Source organism: Cyanistes caeruleus, chromosome 4, assembly GCF_971803275.1.
Source record: "Cyanistes caeruleus chromosome 4, bCyaCae1.hap1.1, whole genome shotgun sequence".
Taxonomy (NCBI): Eukaryota; Metazoa; Chordata; class Aves; order Passeriformes; family Paridae; genus Cyanistes; species Cyanistes caeruleus.
In genome coordinates this window covers 19,620,859-19,637,619 of record NC_141704.1, presented here as the reverse complement: position 1 = coordinate 19,637,619, position 16,761 = coordinate 19,620,859, and the positions used below count along the sequence as shown (strand labels likewise).

The following is a 16,761-nucleotide window of genomic DNA, read 5'->3' as shown; positions in this document are numbered from 1 at the left end:
AATCTTAGAGTTACACAAGTGATAATGTGCTGTTTCTTTTCCATGTGTTTTTCCCACTGCCTGGCACTTTGAGGTTACTTGATATATTTCTCAGTTTTTTAGATGTTTTACAATACACACAGAAATACAACTTCCAGTGGAAACACAGACACTTTAATCCACCTCAAATAGGAAATTTTTAAATTTTGTTCAGTATTTGGTATAGAAAAGACACCTTAAACATGGTGTGGGCCAGCAGTGTAAAAACATAATGCTGGTGAACAACACTCCCAAAGCAGGCAGCTGCCGGGTGCCACCTGAGGCTGAGCGAGCACTGCCCCAGAGCTGAGCTGCTGTGCAGCCTCCTCTGCCACTCCCAGGGACAATACAGGACTACAGTATTCAGAGATTTTTCTTCCACCTAAATGGTTTAACCAGCAATTCTTTGTAGCCACAGCTCCAATTGCAGCTGGAGGGAACTATTGTCTGATCAAGGAAAAACAACAGGCTGCATTTTGCTTTACATACAATCAAAAAAGATGGACCACTGATTAACAAAGGGTTCAAATAGATGGTACATTATCTGTATGGAATACAGCTTATCATATATATGAATACAGGGTCTTTGGATTAATATGTTTTTTTAAAGTAAAAGTCACAGTGATTTACCTGTGTCAATTTCAAAGAAAAAGCTCTGCCACCCATTCAACATCTTTTGCACTTAAAGGATCTTTATTTGCCACACACCTGAAGCACACATGACTGTGCCTGATGTCAAGCCAATGTTGGAGTGCTTTGCTGGACTGGGACTACAGCTGTCAGCTCCTTGCAAGACTGTGCACTGGAGACAGGAAAAGCAACAACAAAATCTACTCACCATGCCTAACTCTGGGCTCTGTAAGTTCTCACATTGAGCAGTCTCCCTGTGTGCTCAGTAGGACAGGGAAACTCATCCTTTTCTTCTTAACCAGTTACACGTGGTAGGCAGAGGAACTGCCTACTGTTCCCCAGCTTCAGCATTGCACCCAGATGCCCCTCAGCAGGAGGTAATTAGTTCAACTAATGTTCTGCAAGAAAATGTGTAAGATGGTGGAATTATCCTGTACTAGATCTAGCTAACCAGAGTTTGCTCTCAATAAAAATACTGGCTAATTAGGAAAATAAATACCTTCAGCAGAAATGGTGGTTAAAATACTTTATTTTTTATATAATAGAACATACTGCTGTTTACTTTAAATCACTTTAAAGGCACACATTGTTAAAAATACTTCAAATTTACATCACATGTACAAATGCATAAAACAGATGTACATGTCACCAAAAAAATACAATATGGCTTCATAAGGTTGAGGTGGGGCTGGGACAATTCAACATATACTTAAATTTTACAGGATGCTGCTAACACTGAAAGGACTGACTAGAACAGAAAAGAATGGACCTGAAACACAGATTATGTTATATAAACAGTACAACACATTGAACATACAACATTAAGAATCTGTGTATGGATTCATAGAATTGTTCTGCAAATTCATCACTTTCCAGTGCCACTGAATAAACAGTGCATGCATATGATCTGCCAATTTGCAACTGTGGGAAGATACATTGCAAATTCTCCATCCACAAAGAGGTTCCCTGAAGAATGTGCTGATATGCTTTGTAAAAAAAAAAAAAAAAAAAAAAAAAGAAAGAAAAAAAAAAAGGTTGAAACAATAGACTTATGGTACTGGCTGGAGAGGATAACTGAATAACGAATGGACACCTTAGTTGGTAATGACTTTTGGCTAAAAAGCATAAAACATCAAGTCTGCAAGAATGCTCCATGACAATCATTTACCATTAGTCCCACCCAAGATTAAGGCTCCTATCTAAAATTTACCTTAGATTTGTTTTTTGTGTAAAATTACCTGAGCACAGATATCAAAGATCTACAGAGCTTTTAAAATACCTGCAGATACTTTAAAAATCTGTAGAGAACTTAAAGCAAAATATCCATATATTTATTTCTACTAGCTAAATATTCTCAAAAAAATAACCAACAGAACAGTTTGGTATGTCAGGAAAGCCAGGAGAAGAGTAAGTTTAAGCTTTTGCTTTCATCTTTTAAAAATGTACATAAAATGTAATAGAATTATTCAAATAGGACTGCTTAATTGTAAACAATAGATTGAATGTTTTTAAAAAACAGGAATCAAAATTCAGGCAGTCACTCTACTCTTCTATAAATTGTTTACAAATGTTGATTTTCCTCTTGCTAGAGATGGCTGGTGGTTTTTTAAACACTAATAAATACAAAATAAAAGGACCTGCCCCGCTGTTTTCTGTATTATCATTTACATTTTGTGTCCTAGACACATGAACTGCTGTCAGTCTCATTTGCTAAGGTTTATTCCCTGGACACCTGTAAGGCTCAGACCCAGAAAAGCACCTAGCAATGTCTTAAGAGCTCTGCAGAATCAGGTTAGATTCAGTAAGGTTAAAAATAAACATGCACTTTAATAATTTGCTGCACTGGAACTCATAAAATTTTCAAAGAGCAAGGCAGAAAAGCATCAGGTTGCATGGACAGACCAGCTCCCAGCAAAGTCAATACCATCACAGAGAGGAGCATCAGACCCTTAATTTTAAAAGCTTAAAAAAGACTACACTGTACAGAAGATAGATGTACATACTCTGAGCAAACAAAAGATTGTATGGAAACACTTCCAACACAAGCCTTTGGAAATATACCAAATTAAAAGTGGTTTCTGGATTTTATTGAACCAACTGAAAAAACACAAAGAAACACAAAACACAACATCACCTTTTCCTCCTCCTGCCTCACATACTGGTTCCCATCTTTCATTCCCAAAAGAAATTAATACAGATAAAAACCTCACTTTAAAAACAATGAGCAACTGTTTATGAGCCTGAGGAGCAAATGGGACTCTTCCATTCAAATACATTGGGTTAACTTTGATATGACAATGTTATCTGTGTTGTTGAACTAGGACTAGCTGATTGCCAAGGGCATTTTACAATCACTGACAATCCTGTAAAAAGGGAAGGTACCAAGAAATTTCAATGAAATATGAACCTAGGATTAAAAAAAAGAAATACATTGATGATGGATGAGTGTTCCAGATAATTAAAAAAGAAACAGCAGTCTGTAGTACCCATAATTCTGTGTATAAATAGCAGTTAATCCAAATAAAATGCTACAGTTGGTTGAAAAACTAAATTGAACACTGTTTTCCTATTAAATAGATTAAAATATTAATCCACTGGGAAATTACATTGATAAATAAAATATTTTCATGTAGCAAAACCAAGGGGCAGGTTAATTCCAGGCTTTTTATGCCAAATATGAAAGGTCTGAATAAAGAAAGTGAATTGTACAGTAGTTCTAGTCTCTTAAATTTACAATACTGAAACCAGCAGGATTTGGCTAAATAATACAGTTTAAATAAGCTAATCTAAAGGAACAGTGTCCTGTAAACATCTGACACAAACCACATTGCATTCTGATGGGGTGGCTGTACCTTCTCTATGCAGGAGAAAGACAATTCAACTGGTGGTGGTAACAAGGGATGCAATCTAAAGGCAACATTCCTGTTCTTCAATAAGGCTTGTAAAAAATTTGAGCCGTGTACGTATGACAGCCTGTACAATTCTGAAATTTCTGGAAAGCTCTTAAGTTTAAAAAAAGCCTAAATGTTTTAGGTATAAAATACACATTGAGAAGATGTCCTTTTAAATTATGTGTAAAAGTGTCTGGCACCAGGAACAAACACTTGGTATTATGCCTAAGAAAAAAAGCAAAGACTCACTCAAGTGTCCCTGAACTTCAGAGGAGATGCAGCCAATTAGGTTATTTTGTGTTGTTCTTTCCTCTGGAAAAGAAGCCATGAACACACCCTTTAAGCTGCCTTTACTACATCATCAGTTATATATATATATATAATGCATATATATAGTATACGTGTATACAGTATGCATACATTATATATATATATTTGCATACACATTTCTTTACTTCAATCTGGAATCATCTGGTTTCATGCAGCACACCTATCAAGAATCAAAACTATTAATTAGATCATAGCTGGTGTAACTTTAGTATCAAATCTTTTATTATATAGTGATTGAGTGTAGCTTAGCATCAATCAGCTCTGACTAGAATCCTCATCCTTCAGTCCAGTTCACGCATTGCCTCCATCAGCCTTTCTTCAGCCACCTTCTTCACACAGCCTCTACTCGATTCACTGCTGAGGCACCTCTGACAGCCTCTGAAGATAGCTCTGTGTTGCTGGCATTGAAAGAACAAACTGAACTGTCCTGTGACCTATTCGGTAGCAGCCGTATCCCAGCAGTCCAAAAACTGTTGCTTTTAAAACGAATTTGAAAATCTTACTTGAAGGTGATGGAGGAGGCACACTGAAACAAAAGACAGAAAACAATATTTGCATAGCTGAAAAGAGTAGGCATTTTTCAATTTAAAAAAAAAAAGAAAAAGGGATCTTTTCTCCCCTTTCTCTCCACAGTGCAGGAAATTTTTGGGTAACAGATGCATCATGAATGAACAATGCATTCTTTCATGTTCAAGGGCTACATACAATTAAATAACAATAAAAGTAAATAAACACTAACAAAGCCTTTTCTACTTATGTATTATGCCACTCCTAATGGCTACAAACCTTTACTTGTCCATCACCCTGCCAAAATAGCTAAATCATTTTCTTCTTTCCAGACTTCTTGAATACTAAAAGAGAATATTGAGATTTTCACAGAGCCACTTGGAAGTCTTTGCACTGGCCACGTGAGCCAGGAGGGCATAGGACAACAGACACACCAGGTCTATCCCCACAACCTTCAAGCAGTTTCACTGTTGGGGTATGAAGCAAACAATTAGTATTACCTTCCCAATAAAGCTGACTTGGAGAGCACAGACACATACACGTGCAGCCCTGCACCCTCACTGACAGGCTCTGCAGCAGTTCAGCTGGCCCTGAACCCACAGCAACTCATAATCCTCTCACTCAACTCAGAGGCTTCCATATATTGCTTCAAAGGAGCCTGAAGTTATCATTTATTTATAGCCAGGAAAAGTTTCTAATGTATTCAGAAGTAATCAGTTACAATAGTGCAAAAACATTGGGTGCTGTCAAACCAGGTTAGATGTGCTGAGATTAGGATACAACTAGACTGAGCTTAGATCCATGTGCTCAAACTAGGGAAAAGTTATCACTGCTAAGACTTGGTGCACATTACAGCAATATACAGGAGAGTTTTAAAAAAGCATATGTATTGAACCAAGAATGGTGTAAAGGCATCTCTTTACACATTTTTATACCCTTCTCCACCGATTCTTGCTCAATTCTAATACCTCACCACAATTAAAAAAAATCAATTAATAACAGCTGGTCAGGGCACAGTGCTAATAATGCCCAGGTTATGAGTTCAATCCCAGTATGGGCCATTCACTTAGAAGTTGTATTTGATGATCTCTTCCAACTCAAAATATTCTGTGGAAGACAAAGTCTAATGCTAGGAGTCAGGTTCAATGCATGAACTTAAAAATGAGAAAAAAAATAGAAATATATGTATATTTTTATCCAGAAAATTTTCGTGTTCCAAGGTCTAAAATTTAACTAAATACCTGTGAAAGTCTTAAAAACTTGCCACCTTAGAGAGATGATGAACACTAAACACACAAAAGAAAGCCCTAACTCTGCTCTGCAACTGCAGTGCAATAGCATGGGGGCAAAAAAGTTTAAAGACAATCAAGTCTAAACTTCAATGATAAAGACCTTCTGTGCAGGCTTGAAGACATGCACTTGGTCTTTGGGCTATTCAGTTCTGTGTTGTCAATGATGCAACCAACAGCCACCACACAACTACATGGATTTGGACAACCTAATTGTACAGGTTATTTGCAAGGGTGCAGAGGAATATGGACATCTAGTTTGTGACTCCAGGTGAGGCTTAGCCTTGAAAGACAGTTATAAATGGCTAGGCAGAGCTTTTGTACTTAGCATTCTTGAATCCAGACAAGTCTCTCTAAATCATATTTTAGATGTCTATATATACCATTTATGTGGATGTCAGTCTTTTCTGGTTTTCATAGCCTCTGAAGAGATGGGTGAGTTGGTTACATAAACACAATAAATGGATACGATAAGGAAAGTGTGAATATTTAAAACTCTATAATCCTAAAGCACAACAGACCAATACTACTAGCTTGCATTATATAATCTCTCCTGTATTTCTGAAATCCTGACCTTTGTCGCCTTACCTTTGTGGCTTTATGGAATACATAGTCTGAATGCTTTGGTTCTTCAATTCTGTCTTTTACAAAGCACATACATCTATTTTCATATTTAATATATTTATATTTAATATTACCTATATTAATATTTATTTTGAAGCAAGAGTTCACCAGATACATAGCTTAAACCAGCTCATAATTAGTTAGGTATACACATTAAATTAAGTCATTACTTAGATATACACTTAAAAATAGGGTACAAGCAACGGAGACACTAAGCTTGTCAGAGCCAACAGTCCTGACAAAACAAAAGCTTTAAATCCAATGATTTGTATTTACCTAAGTTAGACTAAAAGCCTTGTTCTGTTTTCACCATCTTCCACAGCCCTCATTAGAAATTTCAATTTCAGAAGACTTAAATGAGGACCAATTAATTTTCTTCCTAGACAAGCACATAGTCTCATCTCTACTTCCCTCCATATTCAAATATTTATTTTTTTCCTTTGACTTTTTCTTTTTCTTTGTTGTAAGCACAATCTGCAAGCAGTGCACAGCAAGTTAGTGAGCTGACAGGGCAGGAATGACAGCAGAGATGATTCTTCAAGCTGTGCCAACCAACCAAAAAAGCCTCCAAAGAAACTGCTGGATTTTAGCAAGAGAAGCTGTTACACCAATACGTAGGAAAGGGCGACTGTTACCTCATTATTTCCTGGATCTTTAAGTCGGAATTCCAGTTCTTTTCAATTCCAGGTACATGACCCATGCCAACAACACCAACTACAACAGCTGGGATATATTTTCTAGGTTCATCTGAGAAAAGAGAGATGAAGAGAAAGGAACATATCTGTAAAATAACTAATTTCAGGCTTTAAATAAATAGGCAATATATGAGACTACAAAATTGATTTTTCCAAGATACAGGGATTTGTATAGTAGGACATACTACCAACCACTGAAACCCTGTTACATACTCATCTCACCTACTGCCTCTTTCACTGAAAGTCTGAAAAAGTCAGCATGGTTTCTAGATTTTTAGGAGTCATTTATTTAATATATAATATTTATTTAATAAAGAGACCTGGCCAGTGCTCATACTACAGCCTCAGGGTGACTGGCTCAGCAGATGCAAGCTAAATTTTCTTTCCTTCTCTGTATAGGTCATGTTTCTGTGCTGCTTATGAGGAACATCCCTGGTCTTTGGCATCTCCTGAACAGAGAACCTTCTCTGCTACTTTGGACAGTGGCACCTGGCACAAAAAATGTAACAAGATTTGGGCTCACAATTGGAGAACACTTGAGACCACACCTGTCCCTGTGAAGGTGACTGTTAAGAGACCTGGCCTCAGCAACAGCAAACCCAGGCCAGTAACACCCAGCAGTTAGCCAGCTACCATCAGACCAATGCAACGCACACCAGCTCTCACCCTCACCTCCCATCTACCACCCAAATTTCACAACATCCAAAACCTGGTTTCTGGAAGTTTTCCCTAATGAAAAATATAGCACCATGCCACAAAAAACCCTTCTAAGGAATAATGATCAGGCTACTTTCCTATGGGGAAAATTCTATATAATACATAAATATAAAACATGAGTTCCACTGTTTTGCTTTAAATAGCCACTCTTGATTTTTCCAAAAGTAGAAATGTAAAGAGCAGCCCACCTCAAAATGGAACAAAACTGTACTGAAAACACTAGAACTATTATACATATTTACCAAATTGGTTTTTCTAAATTTTCTTTTTCTCAGTCTATTCTGGAGTTGCTCTAAATCAGAACTGCAATTACAACAGAAGTTCTGCACTAAAGTGATGACAAACACTATCTTCTTAAAAGTAAGAGGTAACAAACTTCAGTATGCTTATCTCTATAGGAAAGGCATGCAGATCACATATGCCAGCAGAATATTCCAAAGATTAGACAAACACTCTTTCTATATGCCTATACTTCGCTGAAACAGCAGTCACATATGAGTATTACTGCCAGACCACCAAAGTTCCTAGCAGCCAAATTTTTAAGTATAAAAAAAAGCCCATGAAGAGTACTGAAATTAGAGAATTAACTTATCAATAAATGAGTCCCTCAGCAGCCAGTGACAACAATGAATTTGGTGAGATAATGGGGCAAGTGAGATATACTGTCCCATACTGTGCTGCCCTACCAGATCCCTGCCTTTTGAAATGGTTGTCTGCCTAATTAGTACTTTCCAATTTTAAATAGCACAATGAGAAAGGAAACATAATTTAGAGTCTATTGCTCTATGTGGTTTCAACAGAAGAGTAATATCCCTTTTTAATTTTTTAAGCATTGTATCTTATGTGACATGTGGCATTCATGAAGAGAGCATCCCAGATTTCCTGAGAACTGATCTTTGGACCAGTACACAAAGTACACCTTGCTGGTTATAATCTCTGCTTTAAAACAATTACTTTCTGAAGCTCGAGGTAGTTCTATCTGCTTTGCTGCTTGCTTCAGCATGTAGGTCAAGTAAATATCTCGTTCGGAGACAATAGTTCGATGAAGATCAGGGAATTCTCCAATCATTTCTGCCATCATCTGTTCCAGTAAATCCTTCTGTTTGCACTTCTCCACATCATCTTTACTGAAAGAAAGGTAAGTTTTCTCAGTATCTGTTACACTTTTAAAGGTCAACACAGACAAACTAATGAAAAAAAAACCCAATACCTAAATACAGTCAACAGTTCTCCTCCCTCAGTTTTCCTCTCCAGAAGGAAAATAATCTCCATAAACCTGCAAAACTTGATACCTAACAATGCCTCTACAGTGAAGGAAAAGGAAAGAAAAGAGGTCACTTGCCTTAAGCCAGTTCAACTGGATTTTCTCCCTTCCCACTTTAAAAGCTGACAACTCAACTCAGCAAAACCACTAGGGCTTGAAAGGCAGGAGAAAGTGGTGTCCCACTTTCATTGTGTATTGATAAGCTTTGAAGAGCCTACACACAGCTCTTCTGAGGTAGCAGATCTGATCACTGAACACTCAGAGACTCTACTTAAGGAACAAAAAAGGCACACTGTAATGCACAGTCTGAGGGCATGGAAAGACATCTGTAGGTTGTAGTGTCAATCACAGGTCTTTAGAAGGGAAGACAAAGTTATAAACCAATTTCCAGAACAGAAGAATAGCAAATGGGCAGAAAATGCAAAATAAGAACTGCAGGAGTAAATGTAATGAGCTTTTATTCTTTTCATAGGTGCTATAAACCCTTCTGTTAGCACCTTTAGCTGTGGGTCATAGATTGCAGCAATGAAATTATCTGGTTTGGCATCACTGTCTAGTAAAGACCGATTTCAAACAGGCTTCCTTTAGTTTCCAAGACAGAAAGAACACTACAAATGTCAGCAGGGCAAGCTAAAGGAGAAATGCTAGCTTTCAACAGACCCAGAAACATCAACAGACTGACAGTTTTGATGTTGAATTATTACTCCATTTACCATGGAATCTCACGATGACTGGATGTAGAACTCTTCAGAATATACAAATTATTGTACTGAGGTCTTTCTCTTATTTACATTATCCACACACAGTGGTGGGAAAGATTTTATTTTCTGCATAAAAATAATAAAATAATAATTTAAAGGAAATTTTTAAAGTATACTAGGAATTCCTCAGCACCTAATCTTACACTTCACTTGGAAGTAATGCACTGAAAGACAACACTTGATGTGTTATATTAGGAACGGCCATGGAAGCACGACATAGACTCTCTAACTGGGTTGCACAAGAGAGCAAGTTTTAGTATTCCTGATTTTCTTTTATAGACAGGTCCAAGCGGGTCTGAGAGGTAAAACTCTCATTGGTCATCAAACCAACACATCACTATCATTGGACAATTACGAAAAACACCCCTTGACTGTTTCTTGCAAGAAAACAAAAAGGATCAAAACACCTGCAAGGACTGTTTTCCTCCTCTAAGAACTGTTTTGATTCCTATGATTTCTCAGGCCACACTTTCTCAGGCCAGTCTGAGACAGTTATGTGACTTGGTTTCACACAGGCTTAAATTAATGCCTGAAGCCTAAAAATCTCTTATTTGACCATTGTCAGTTCCCACAACCTGACACAAGATCAGAAAGACAGCTTTCACTTCAAAAATACGATGATATACATACAATATGATTGCAGGGTAATCTGTATTCATCCTTCTCCCTAACTTCAAATTTCATTGCATCAGGCTGGGTATCCTCATACTCATGTCAAACTGAAGAACTGAATAATCCACTGAAAACATATGGAGTGCTTATTCATACCTGATGGGGTCAGATAAGAAGCAAAGGCCCCAAGCAAGCTTGACTTTTTGCCAGAAGGAAAGTGCAGCAATTGCTCTCTTAAATGTTACAGGGATGGGTCGATCACCGAGGTGGAATTTACAGAAAGGTACTTTACTGGCCTGAAAGAGAAGATACAAATAACTAGTCAATGTTTCGTACTGCAGCACATCACATTCTTATTAATGAATGTTAAGGATTTACTGTGTTATACAAGGTATCTTAAAAAAGAGCAAGCAGTGTCATAATTCAACATAAAAAAATATTTTGGCTTTGCAGTAAATAAAATTTACAAAACACTAGTACGTTACTTCATAAAGGAATAAATCCACTACACAATGCAGTATGTATTACAGTAAGAAGTATTAAATTGTAATGCCACACCCTTGAGATTACTTGTACTAAAGCAGAAAGCTTCTGATTATTACTACATAAGGTGACAATGGCGCTCAATATCTGCCTGGATCTGAAAAAAGTCGGAGGTGAACTGACTGTCAACATTTTGCTTTCACCTAGTATTTGTCAGGACCATCAACCTTACAGCTGGGCATGGTAAAATATAGCAAAGAAAGAGCTTATGAGACAATAACTGATGCCAGATACCATGTGACAATGTGAGACTTGGCTGTAAGCTCATGCTGACAAATTTTATCACAGTACTGAATTTCTAGAAAATTCTTTCCTATGCATAGTTGTTTTAAAATTTCCAACAATCACTTTAGAATAGGACAGAGCTATTTTTTTTCCTTTCCCACTTAAAATGGGAAACACTTAAAATGTTTCATTCTGGTCTAGAATGCTCAAGAAAATAAGCCTTGAAGAATTTTTCTTTTTATTAAGGATAAATACACCAAATTATTCCAGATTTTTTACCAGCAATGTTCTCTCAGACTTCCTTACTAGTACATAATTTGTATAAAAATAGCAAGATACATTCTGCAAAATGGATACATACACAGAAAATACCATCCCAGCATTTCCAGAAAAAAAAAAAAAAAAAAAAGATTAGTGTAAAACACAGTTACTGTTTAGTTTCAGGTATCACTGTTGGCAGTAGTACAAAAAGTGATGTTTAGGACTAACAGACCAGTCAGATATTTCACTTGCCCAGTCTTTGCAGATGAATGGAATGTATCAGATCTCATTAATCCTTTAGAGCTGGTTTTCACAGCTTGAAATCCTGCCACCACCAACAGTGGGACCAAGATCAATATTTAGAATTCAAAACCAATTATTTAAAATAAACTAAGTTATTAATGAAAACGAATGTCTTCAGAAATATCATGAGGAAGAAGCCTTATTATTTGATGCCTTTTTGGAATTGCTTTCCTACCACTTATGTCTCCAAATCTTTGTACCTTAAAGTTTGAAGTCAAAAATGGTTTTTACTACTTCACTGGCCTCAGCAGAGCTATGGCCAGAGTGCTCTTTTCTAGGCAATAACAAAATGGTTTTATTGAGTTCAACTCTGGAAGCAAAAGGCCAGTAATCTGACCTCAGAAAAGCCATTTCAAGTTCGCACCTCTTTGAAAGCCTCCCTGAATTCTCCTCCTGGGGCCATTCCCAGCTGTTCCGTGATGTGAGCAGAAACCTTCAGAAGCAGCATTTGCATCAATCCAGACATGACTCCGTTCTAGTAGAAGAGAGAGAAAAACATGTAAAAATATGTCAACAGGCTGAAGAATGCACTGTTCACAGAAGTGAAAAAAACATAAATTATTTTAATGAAGAAACAGCACTGAAGCTACATTTTGGACCCAATTCACTGATCAATACATCCCATATTTCAGTTTTTAACAGTTTACCTAACTGTGCGGCTAATTCTGCCTTTCAACAAAAATGTACAGCAGGTTGAGAAAATAAAGGATAGCTAGACTTATTCTAGTCTATGTTTACTCTGTCTGCTTAAAGAAAGTGTCTGAATAACTTAATGGTTAAACAGTTCATACTGTTTAAATGTGCATTTAATTTTTCTTGACCTATCTGGATACAAAAAAATAAAGGGACCACAGGAGCATATTCCATTAAATGTACAGTGAATGCCACATCCTAGAAGTACTGAAGTCAGTAGCCAGTGGTCTAATCCCAGACATGTCTACAATCATGAAAAACACTAGGCTAAGGACTGGTGAGATGCAAAAACACAGAGAATCTAACACTGTACAAGAAATTGCAGTGTATGATTTCGGCACACAAGATCTTCAAGAAACCTCACAGTCCTGAGTACAAGTCAGTTTCACAAGAAGATTGAAGGCTCTCTATTGCTTTTTTGAACTAGACTTAAAATCAAAAGCTCTTTTCTTGAAAAAGAAAAGAATTCTCTTATGTATACTTAAGCAAAATTTTCCTTTCCTGACCTTTTACAAAGAGAATGAAAAGAACATCTCAAATCCATCCCTTCTGTCCAGCTCTGTTACTTTTATGATTAGGACTCAATGAATCAATACTACTTGTCCCAAAGCATAACTTGCACCTTGGTTACACATCTCCTCCAACATGGCATCAGTCACATTCAGCCAAAAGGGGCACTGCCTCTTCCCTTGACAAAGGCTAATTTCCTGCTGTATCATCAGCTTCATGCAGCTGAAGATGAGGTTACATCATATTAAGCCTGACTTAATATAACTGCTGGAAGTTACCAGAGAAAGGTCCTGGTCTCCATTCCTTGCTCCAGTGACCCACCCAATGCCAGATCCAATGCCTGTGTGATCTCTCCAAAGGCTGTGTGTGGGTTTGTGCCATTAAATGGATTCAAGAATCACTGAGGACCACAACTGGCAAAAGAGAGGGGTGATTTTCAAAGCAAATTGATTATCTGTCTTATCAGACTATAAACTAACAAGCACGGAAGAAAGTCAAGTCCTGGGCTTCTGGGGAGAGCCGAAGAAGAAACAGGAGAAAAAGTGTTTTCACAGCATCCCTGAGATCCAGTTAAAGTGCCTGGGCAATGAAGCAATTCAGAAGTTCAGAAAAGATACTCACAATCCCACCCCCCTCCAAAAACTAGGGTAATGCAGCCTGAGGCTAATCACTGGCTGATCTCTCCTTCAGGATTTATGCACCTGAAGTTCTATTTTAACACTGTGATTGGTACTGCTGGCTAACAGATGCATTTTTGAAGTGTTTCCAAGTGAAATTTGGAAATTTTTCTGCATAAAACTTAATACCTGCCATATTTGTTTAGCATGAAGGAGATAAAGCAGCTGTATGTAGCAGTAACCAGCAATAACTGGCCAGCCAGATCCTGTCAGGGGATAAAGAGAAAAATGTACAAAAAACGATGAGAGCAAAACAGTAAGGAGGTTATTATCTTTACTAGATTACTCAGTGCTGTATAAAGGAAAGCTGACCACAAAAGAACATTAAATCCTGAGTGGATGGCCGTAATTTCGTAGGTTAGATGCAACAGCCATAAATAAACATAGCGATGCACAAGTATAAAGAAATTTAACTGCACAGGCAGAGGGATGCAAAGCTATTAGCACACAGGAAAGAGAAAGCAAATCCCCAAGTTTATCAGCTCAATGTTCAATAGCAGTCAGAAAGCAAGAAGAGCAAGAGATTACCGGGAAAGGAACAATAACAGAACATGAAAGCACTGCTGTACAGTTTTTAGCAGACTCCTGCCTTGAAAACAAAATTCTTCAACTAGAAAATGTGCAAAGAAATACCAAACATATGAGAAGAGATTAAACACACTAAATACTCATGAAGCTTGGGAAAGGATGACTGAGGGAAGATACATTACTGGACACACAACTAGCACAGAGACAGTGAAAAGGGCAGGAGGAGAAAGCAATACCCAGGCAAAGAACACTTACACTGTGTATGGGAACACAGCTTATGCAGGGGGCCTTGGAGCTACTCTTTGACTGCATTACAAGTCACTGATCGAGCAGAAACAAGCCATGTGCCCTTTCATTTGCAATTCTTGTAAAAACCTTAATTACCATGAAGGAAGGCAGCACAGCCTTGACACCTGGAGCCTGGAACTGGTTTTCCTACTGCTGCAAGGCCACTGGTAGTTAGACTTCAAAACATAAGTGAAGGCAGCAAGTGAACAGCAGCCTGCTCCTGTCCTTATGGATGTACCTATCATCTATCAATTCATGTTCTATCTGTTGTATTTAAGAGGACTATCCCTGTGGGTTACCTAAACATGCAGAGCTGTATTACACAGTGCAAAAGATGAGTTTTTTTCACTAGCCAGAGCCACATATTTCCGCACAGGTAACTTCACAGAAAGAGGCTGAACTGTAATTCGTCTGTCACTAGCTCACTTTCTATTCTGTTCCCAGAGCGAGGTTTCTCAAGGGCTCCGCTGTGCCAAGAGTAACAATCTTACAGCTGCCAGGAGATGATGTAGCAAAAACCGAGCCCTACTCAAACTGTCACAGGGCCATGAAATGGACACAGAAGGGATAGTGGAACCAGGAAGCCAGGGAGAAGACAAGAGAACCTGTCATATCAGTACTGCACATCTCCAGGTTATCCACATTTGAGCCAGATACCAGTTCTGCACCATGTTGCTTTGCTTAATGGAAAGCAAACAGGTTCTTCATTGCAAACAACTGTAAGGGTTTTGAAATTCAAGGAGGAGCTAAAGGAAGTCTGGTTTTAACCTGCAGCAGTTACTTGATAAGCTGAGGATAGCACTGACCCATCGCAAATACGTATGTTTCATGCCAACATTCTGCTCAGCTTCCAGCTTCAATTAAGAGCAATGAAATCATATTGTAGTGCTTAATATTTATGTAAGTGATTATAAAAAGACACCATTTGGGTTTTTCTTCCTCATTTCCAAACTCAAGGATGAAAGTTGAAAGCAGTTTTGCTTTTAATGTAGCTTTTGGGCCTGTCGCACTTCAGTGAGAGGAGGCAACTAAGGCATAACTGAGCAGCTTACAAACTGGTCTGATTTTTATCAGAGAAAAACAAAGACACTATAATTAGGCATGAGACAGTTGGACTGTTCTTCCTGGTTTTCCCTATATAATCCATGCTGTTAGTGATTCAAACAGGAGAGATTGGAGGATTTTTTGGTTGAGACCATAGAGAAATACTTTCTTTAAAAGGCCCAGTGTTCATATTTTATTATTTGCATTATTCCTGCAAATAAAGTAAAGGAGACTAATACTGAACTGCAAGAATAGGAAGGATCCTCACAGTATTCTCTGGCTTTGGAGCTAATAGAGTCCGAGTTTTCTACTGTCTGCACACAAGATCACTTCACGGAGCTAATAGAGTCCGAGTTTTCTACTGTCTGCACACAAGATCACGCTCTGGTAGGAAGTGGTAACTGCAAAGCTGCCAACATGAATTTACATCACAGAGAAAAGGAAGTCTGCTGTTTTCACTGTCCCTTTCCCCTGAACACAACACAAAATGTTGCACTTATGAAATGTTGACATAAAGAAGAAAAAGTTTCTGTGCCCGTTCACAAGGTCAGAAGCCCCCTAGCTATGAGGTTCCAGCTGTTGTAAACATTCTTTTTGGCTACCTGCATCAGAATAATCCACTTTACCCAAAATTAACAGATAGATGCAGCAATTCATGCAATACGCAAGTGTTTTGCAGTGTTTTTTCCTTTGATAGGGCATAAATAAAGGAAACAGGAAAGATGCATTATTGCCTAACTCTGCGTGTCAGAAAGCCTGCTCTGAGACCCCGTGTGAGCACATACACACTGCACAGCCCCAAGCCACTGCAAGTGCTTCTGCATCCGTGTAGATTCTATTCCCATCAGGGGTGCAGTCCTGGAAATTCCCCAATTACATCAATAAAGCAATTCCAATATACAGTTACCACACAATCAAAATAACAATCTATGAATTTCTTCATCCAACTGGCCACTGACACTCTCTTTACTATTGACCACGCACTGCCATTCTAATCAAGTATCCTGTCATTTTTAAGTCAACTTTGTGTTGTTTAATTGTGCCTTTATACAAAAAAAATACAAGACTTTTTTTTTTGCACACACATCCCAATATGTCCACATCAAACTGCCAGAGTAGTTATAATATGAATAGAATCCCACACTTTTTAGCCTAAATTTTTCAGAATTCCCCTTCAAGGCCTATTTGTCAATTAGAAACTACTCAAAAGACAAGTGAATAGGTAGGAATTAAAGAGCAACACACCAGGATGAAGAAGGAATGCAGCTAAACAGAAAATAGCAAAATTAAGTGCCCTTTAAATAGTTGTGATACAGATGCAGATTGCAGGAATAATAATCACATTTAAATA

General features: G+C 37.8%; 1 protein-coding gene across 9 annotated transcripts in view; it reads right to left on the bottom strand.

The window, feature by feature from the left end:
- Positions 1–1,159: 1,159 nt before the first annotated feature.
- Positions 1,160–16,761, bottom strand: part of TRABD (TraB domain containing) — a 32,367-nt gene continuing 16,765 nt past the window's right edge. For all 9 annotated transcript variants that reach the window (XM_086886913.1, XM_086886916.1, XM_086886917.1 and 6 more), the window contains 5 exons: positions 12,035–12,145; positions 10,495–10,634; positions 8,656–8,828; positions 6,925–7,036; positions 1,160–4,395 (listed from right to left, as the gene is read on the bottom strand). In XM_086886913.1, coding sequence (XP_086743039.1) covers positions 4,221–4,395; positions 6,925–7,036; positions 8,656–8,828; positions 10,495–10,634; positions 12,035–12,145 — 711 coding nt within the window. In that variant the 3' untranslated portion in view covers positions 1,160–4,220. The remainder of the gene's footprint in view (positions 4,396–6,924; positions 7,037–8,655; positions 8,829–10,494; positions 10,635–12,034; positions 12,146–16,761) is intronic.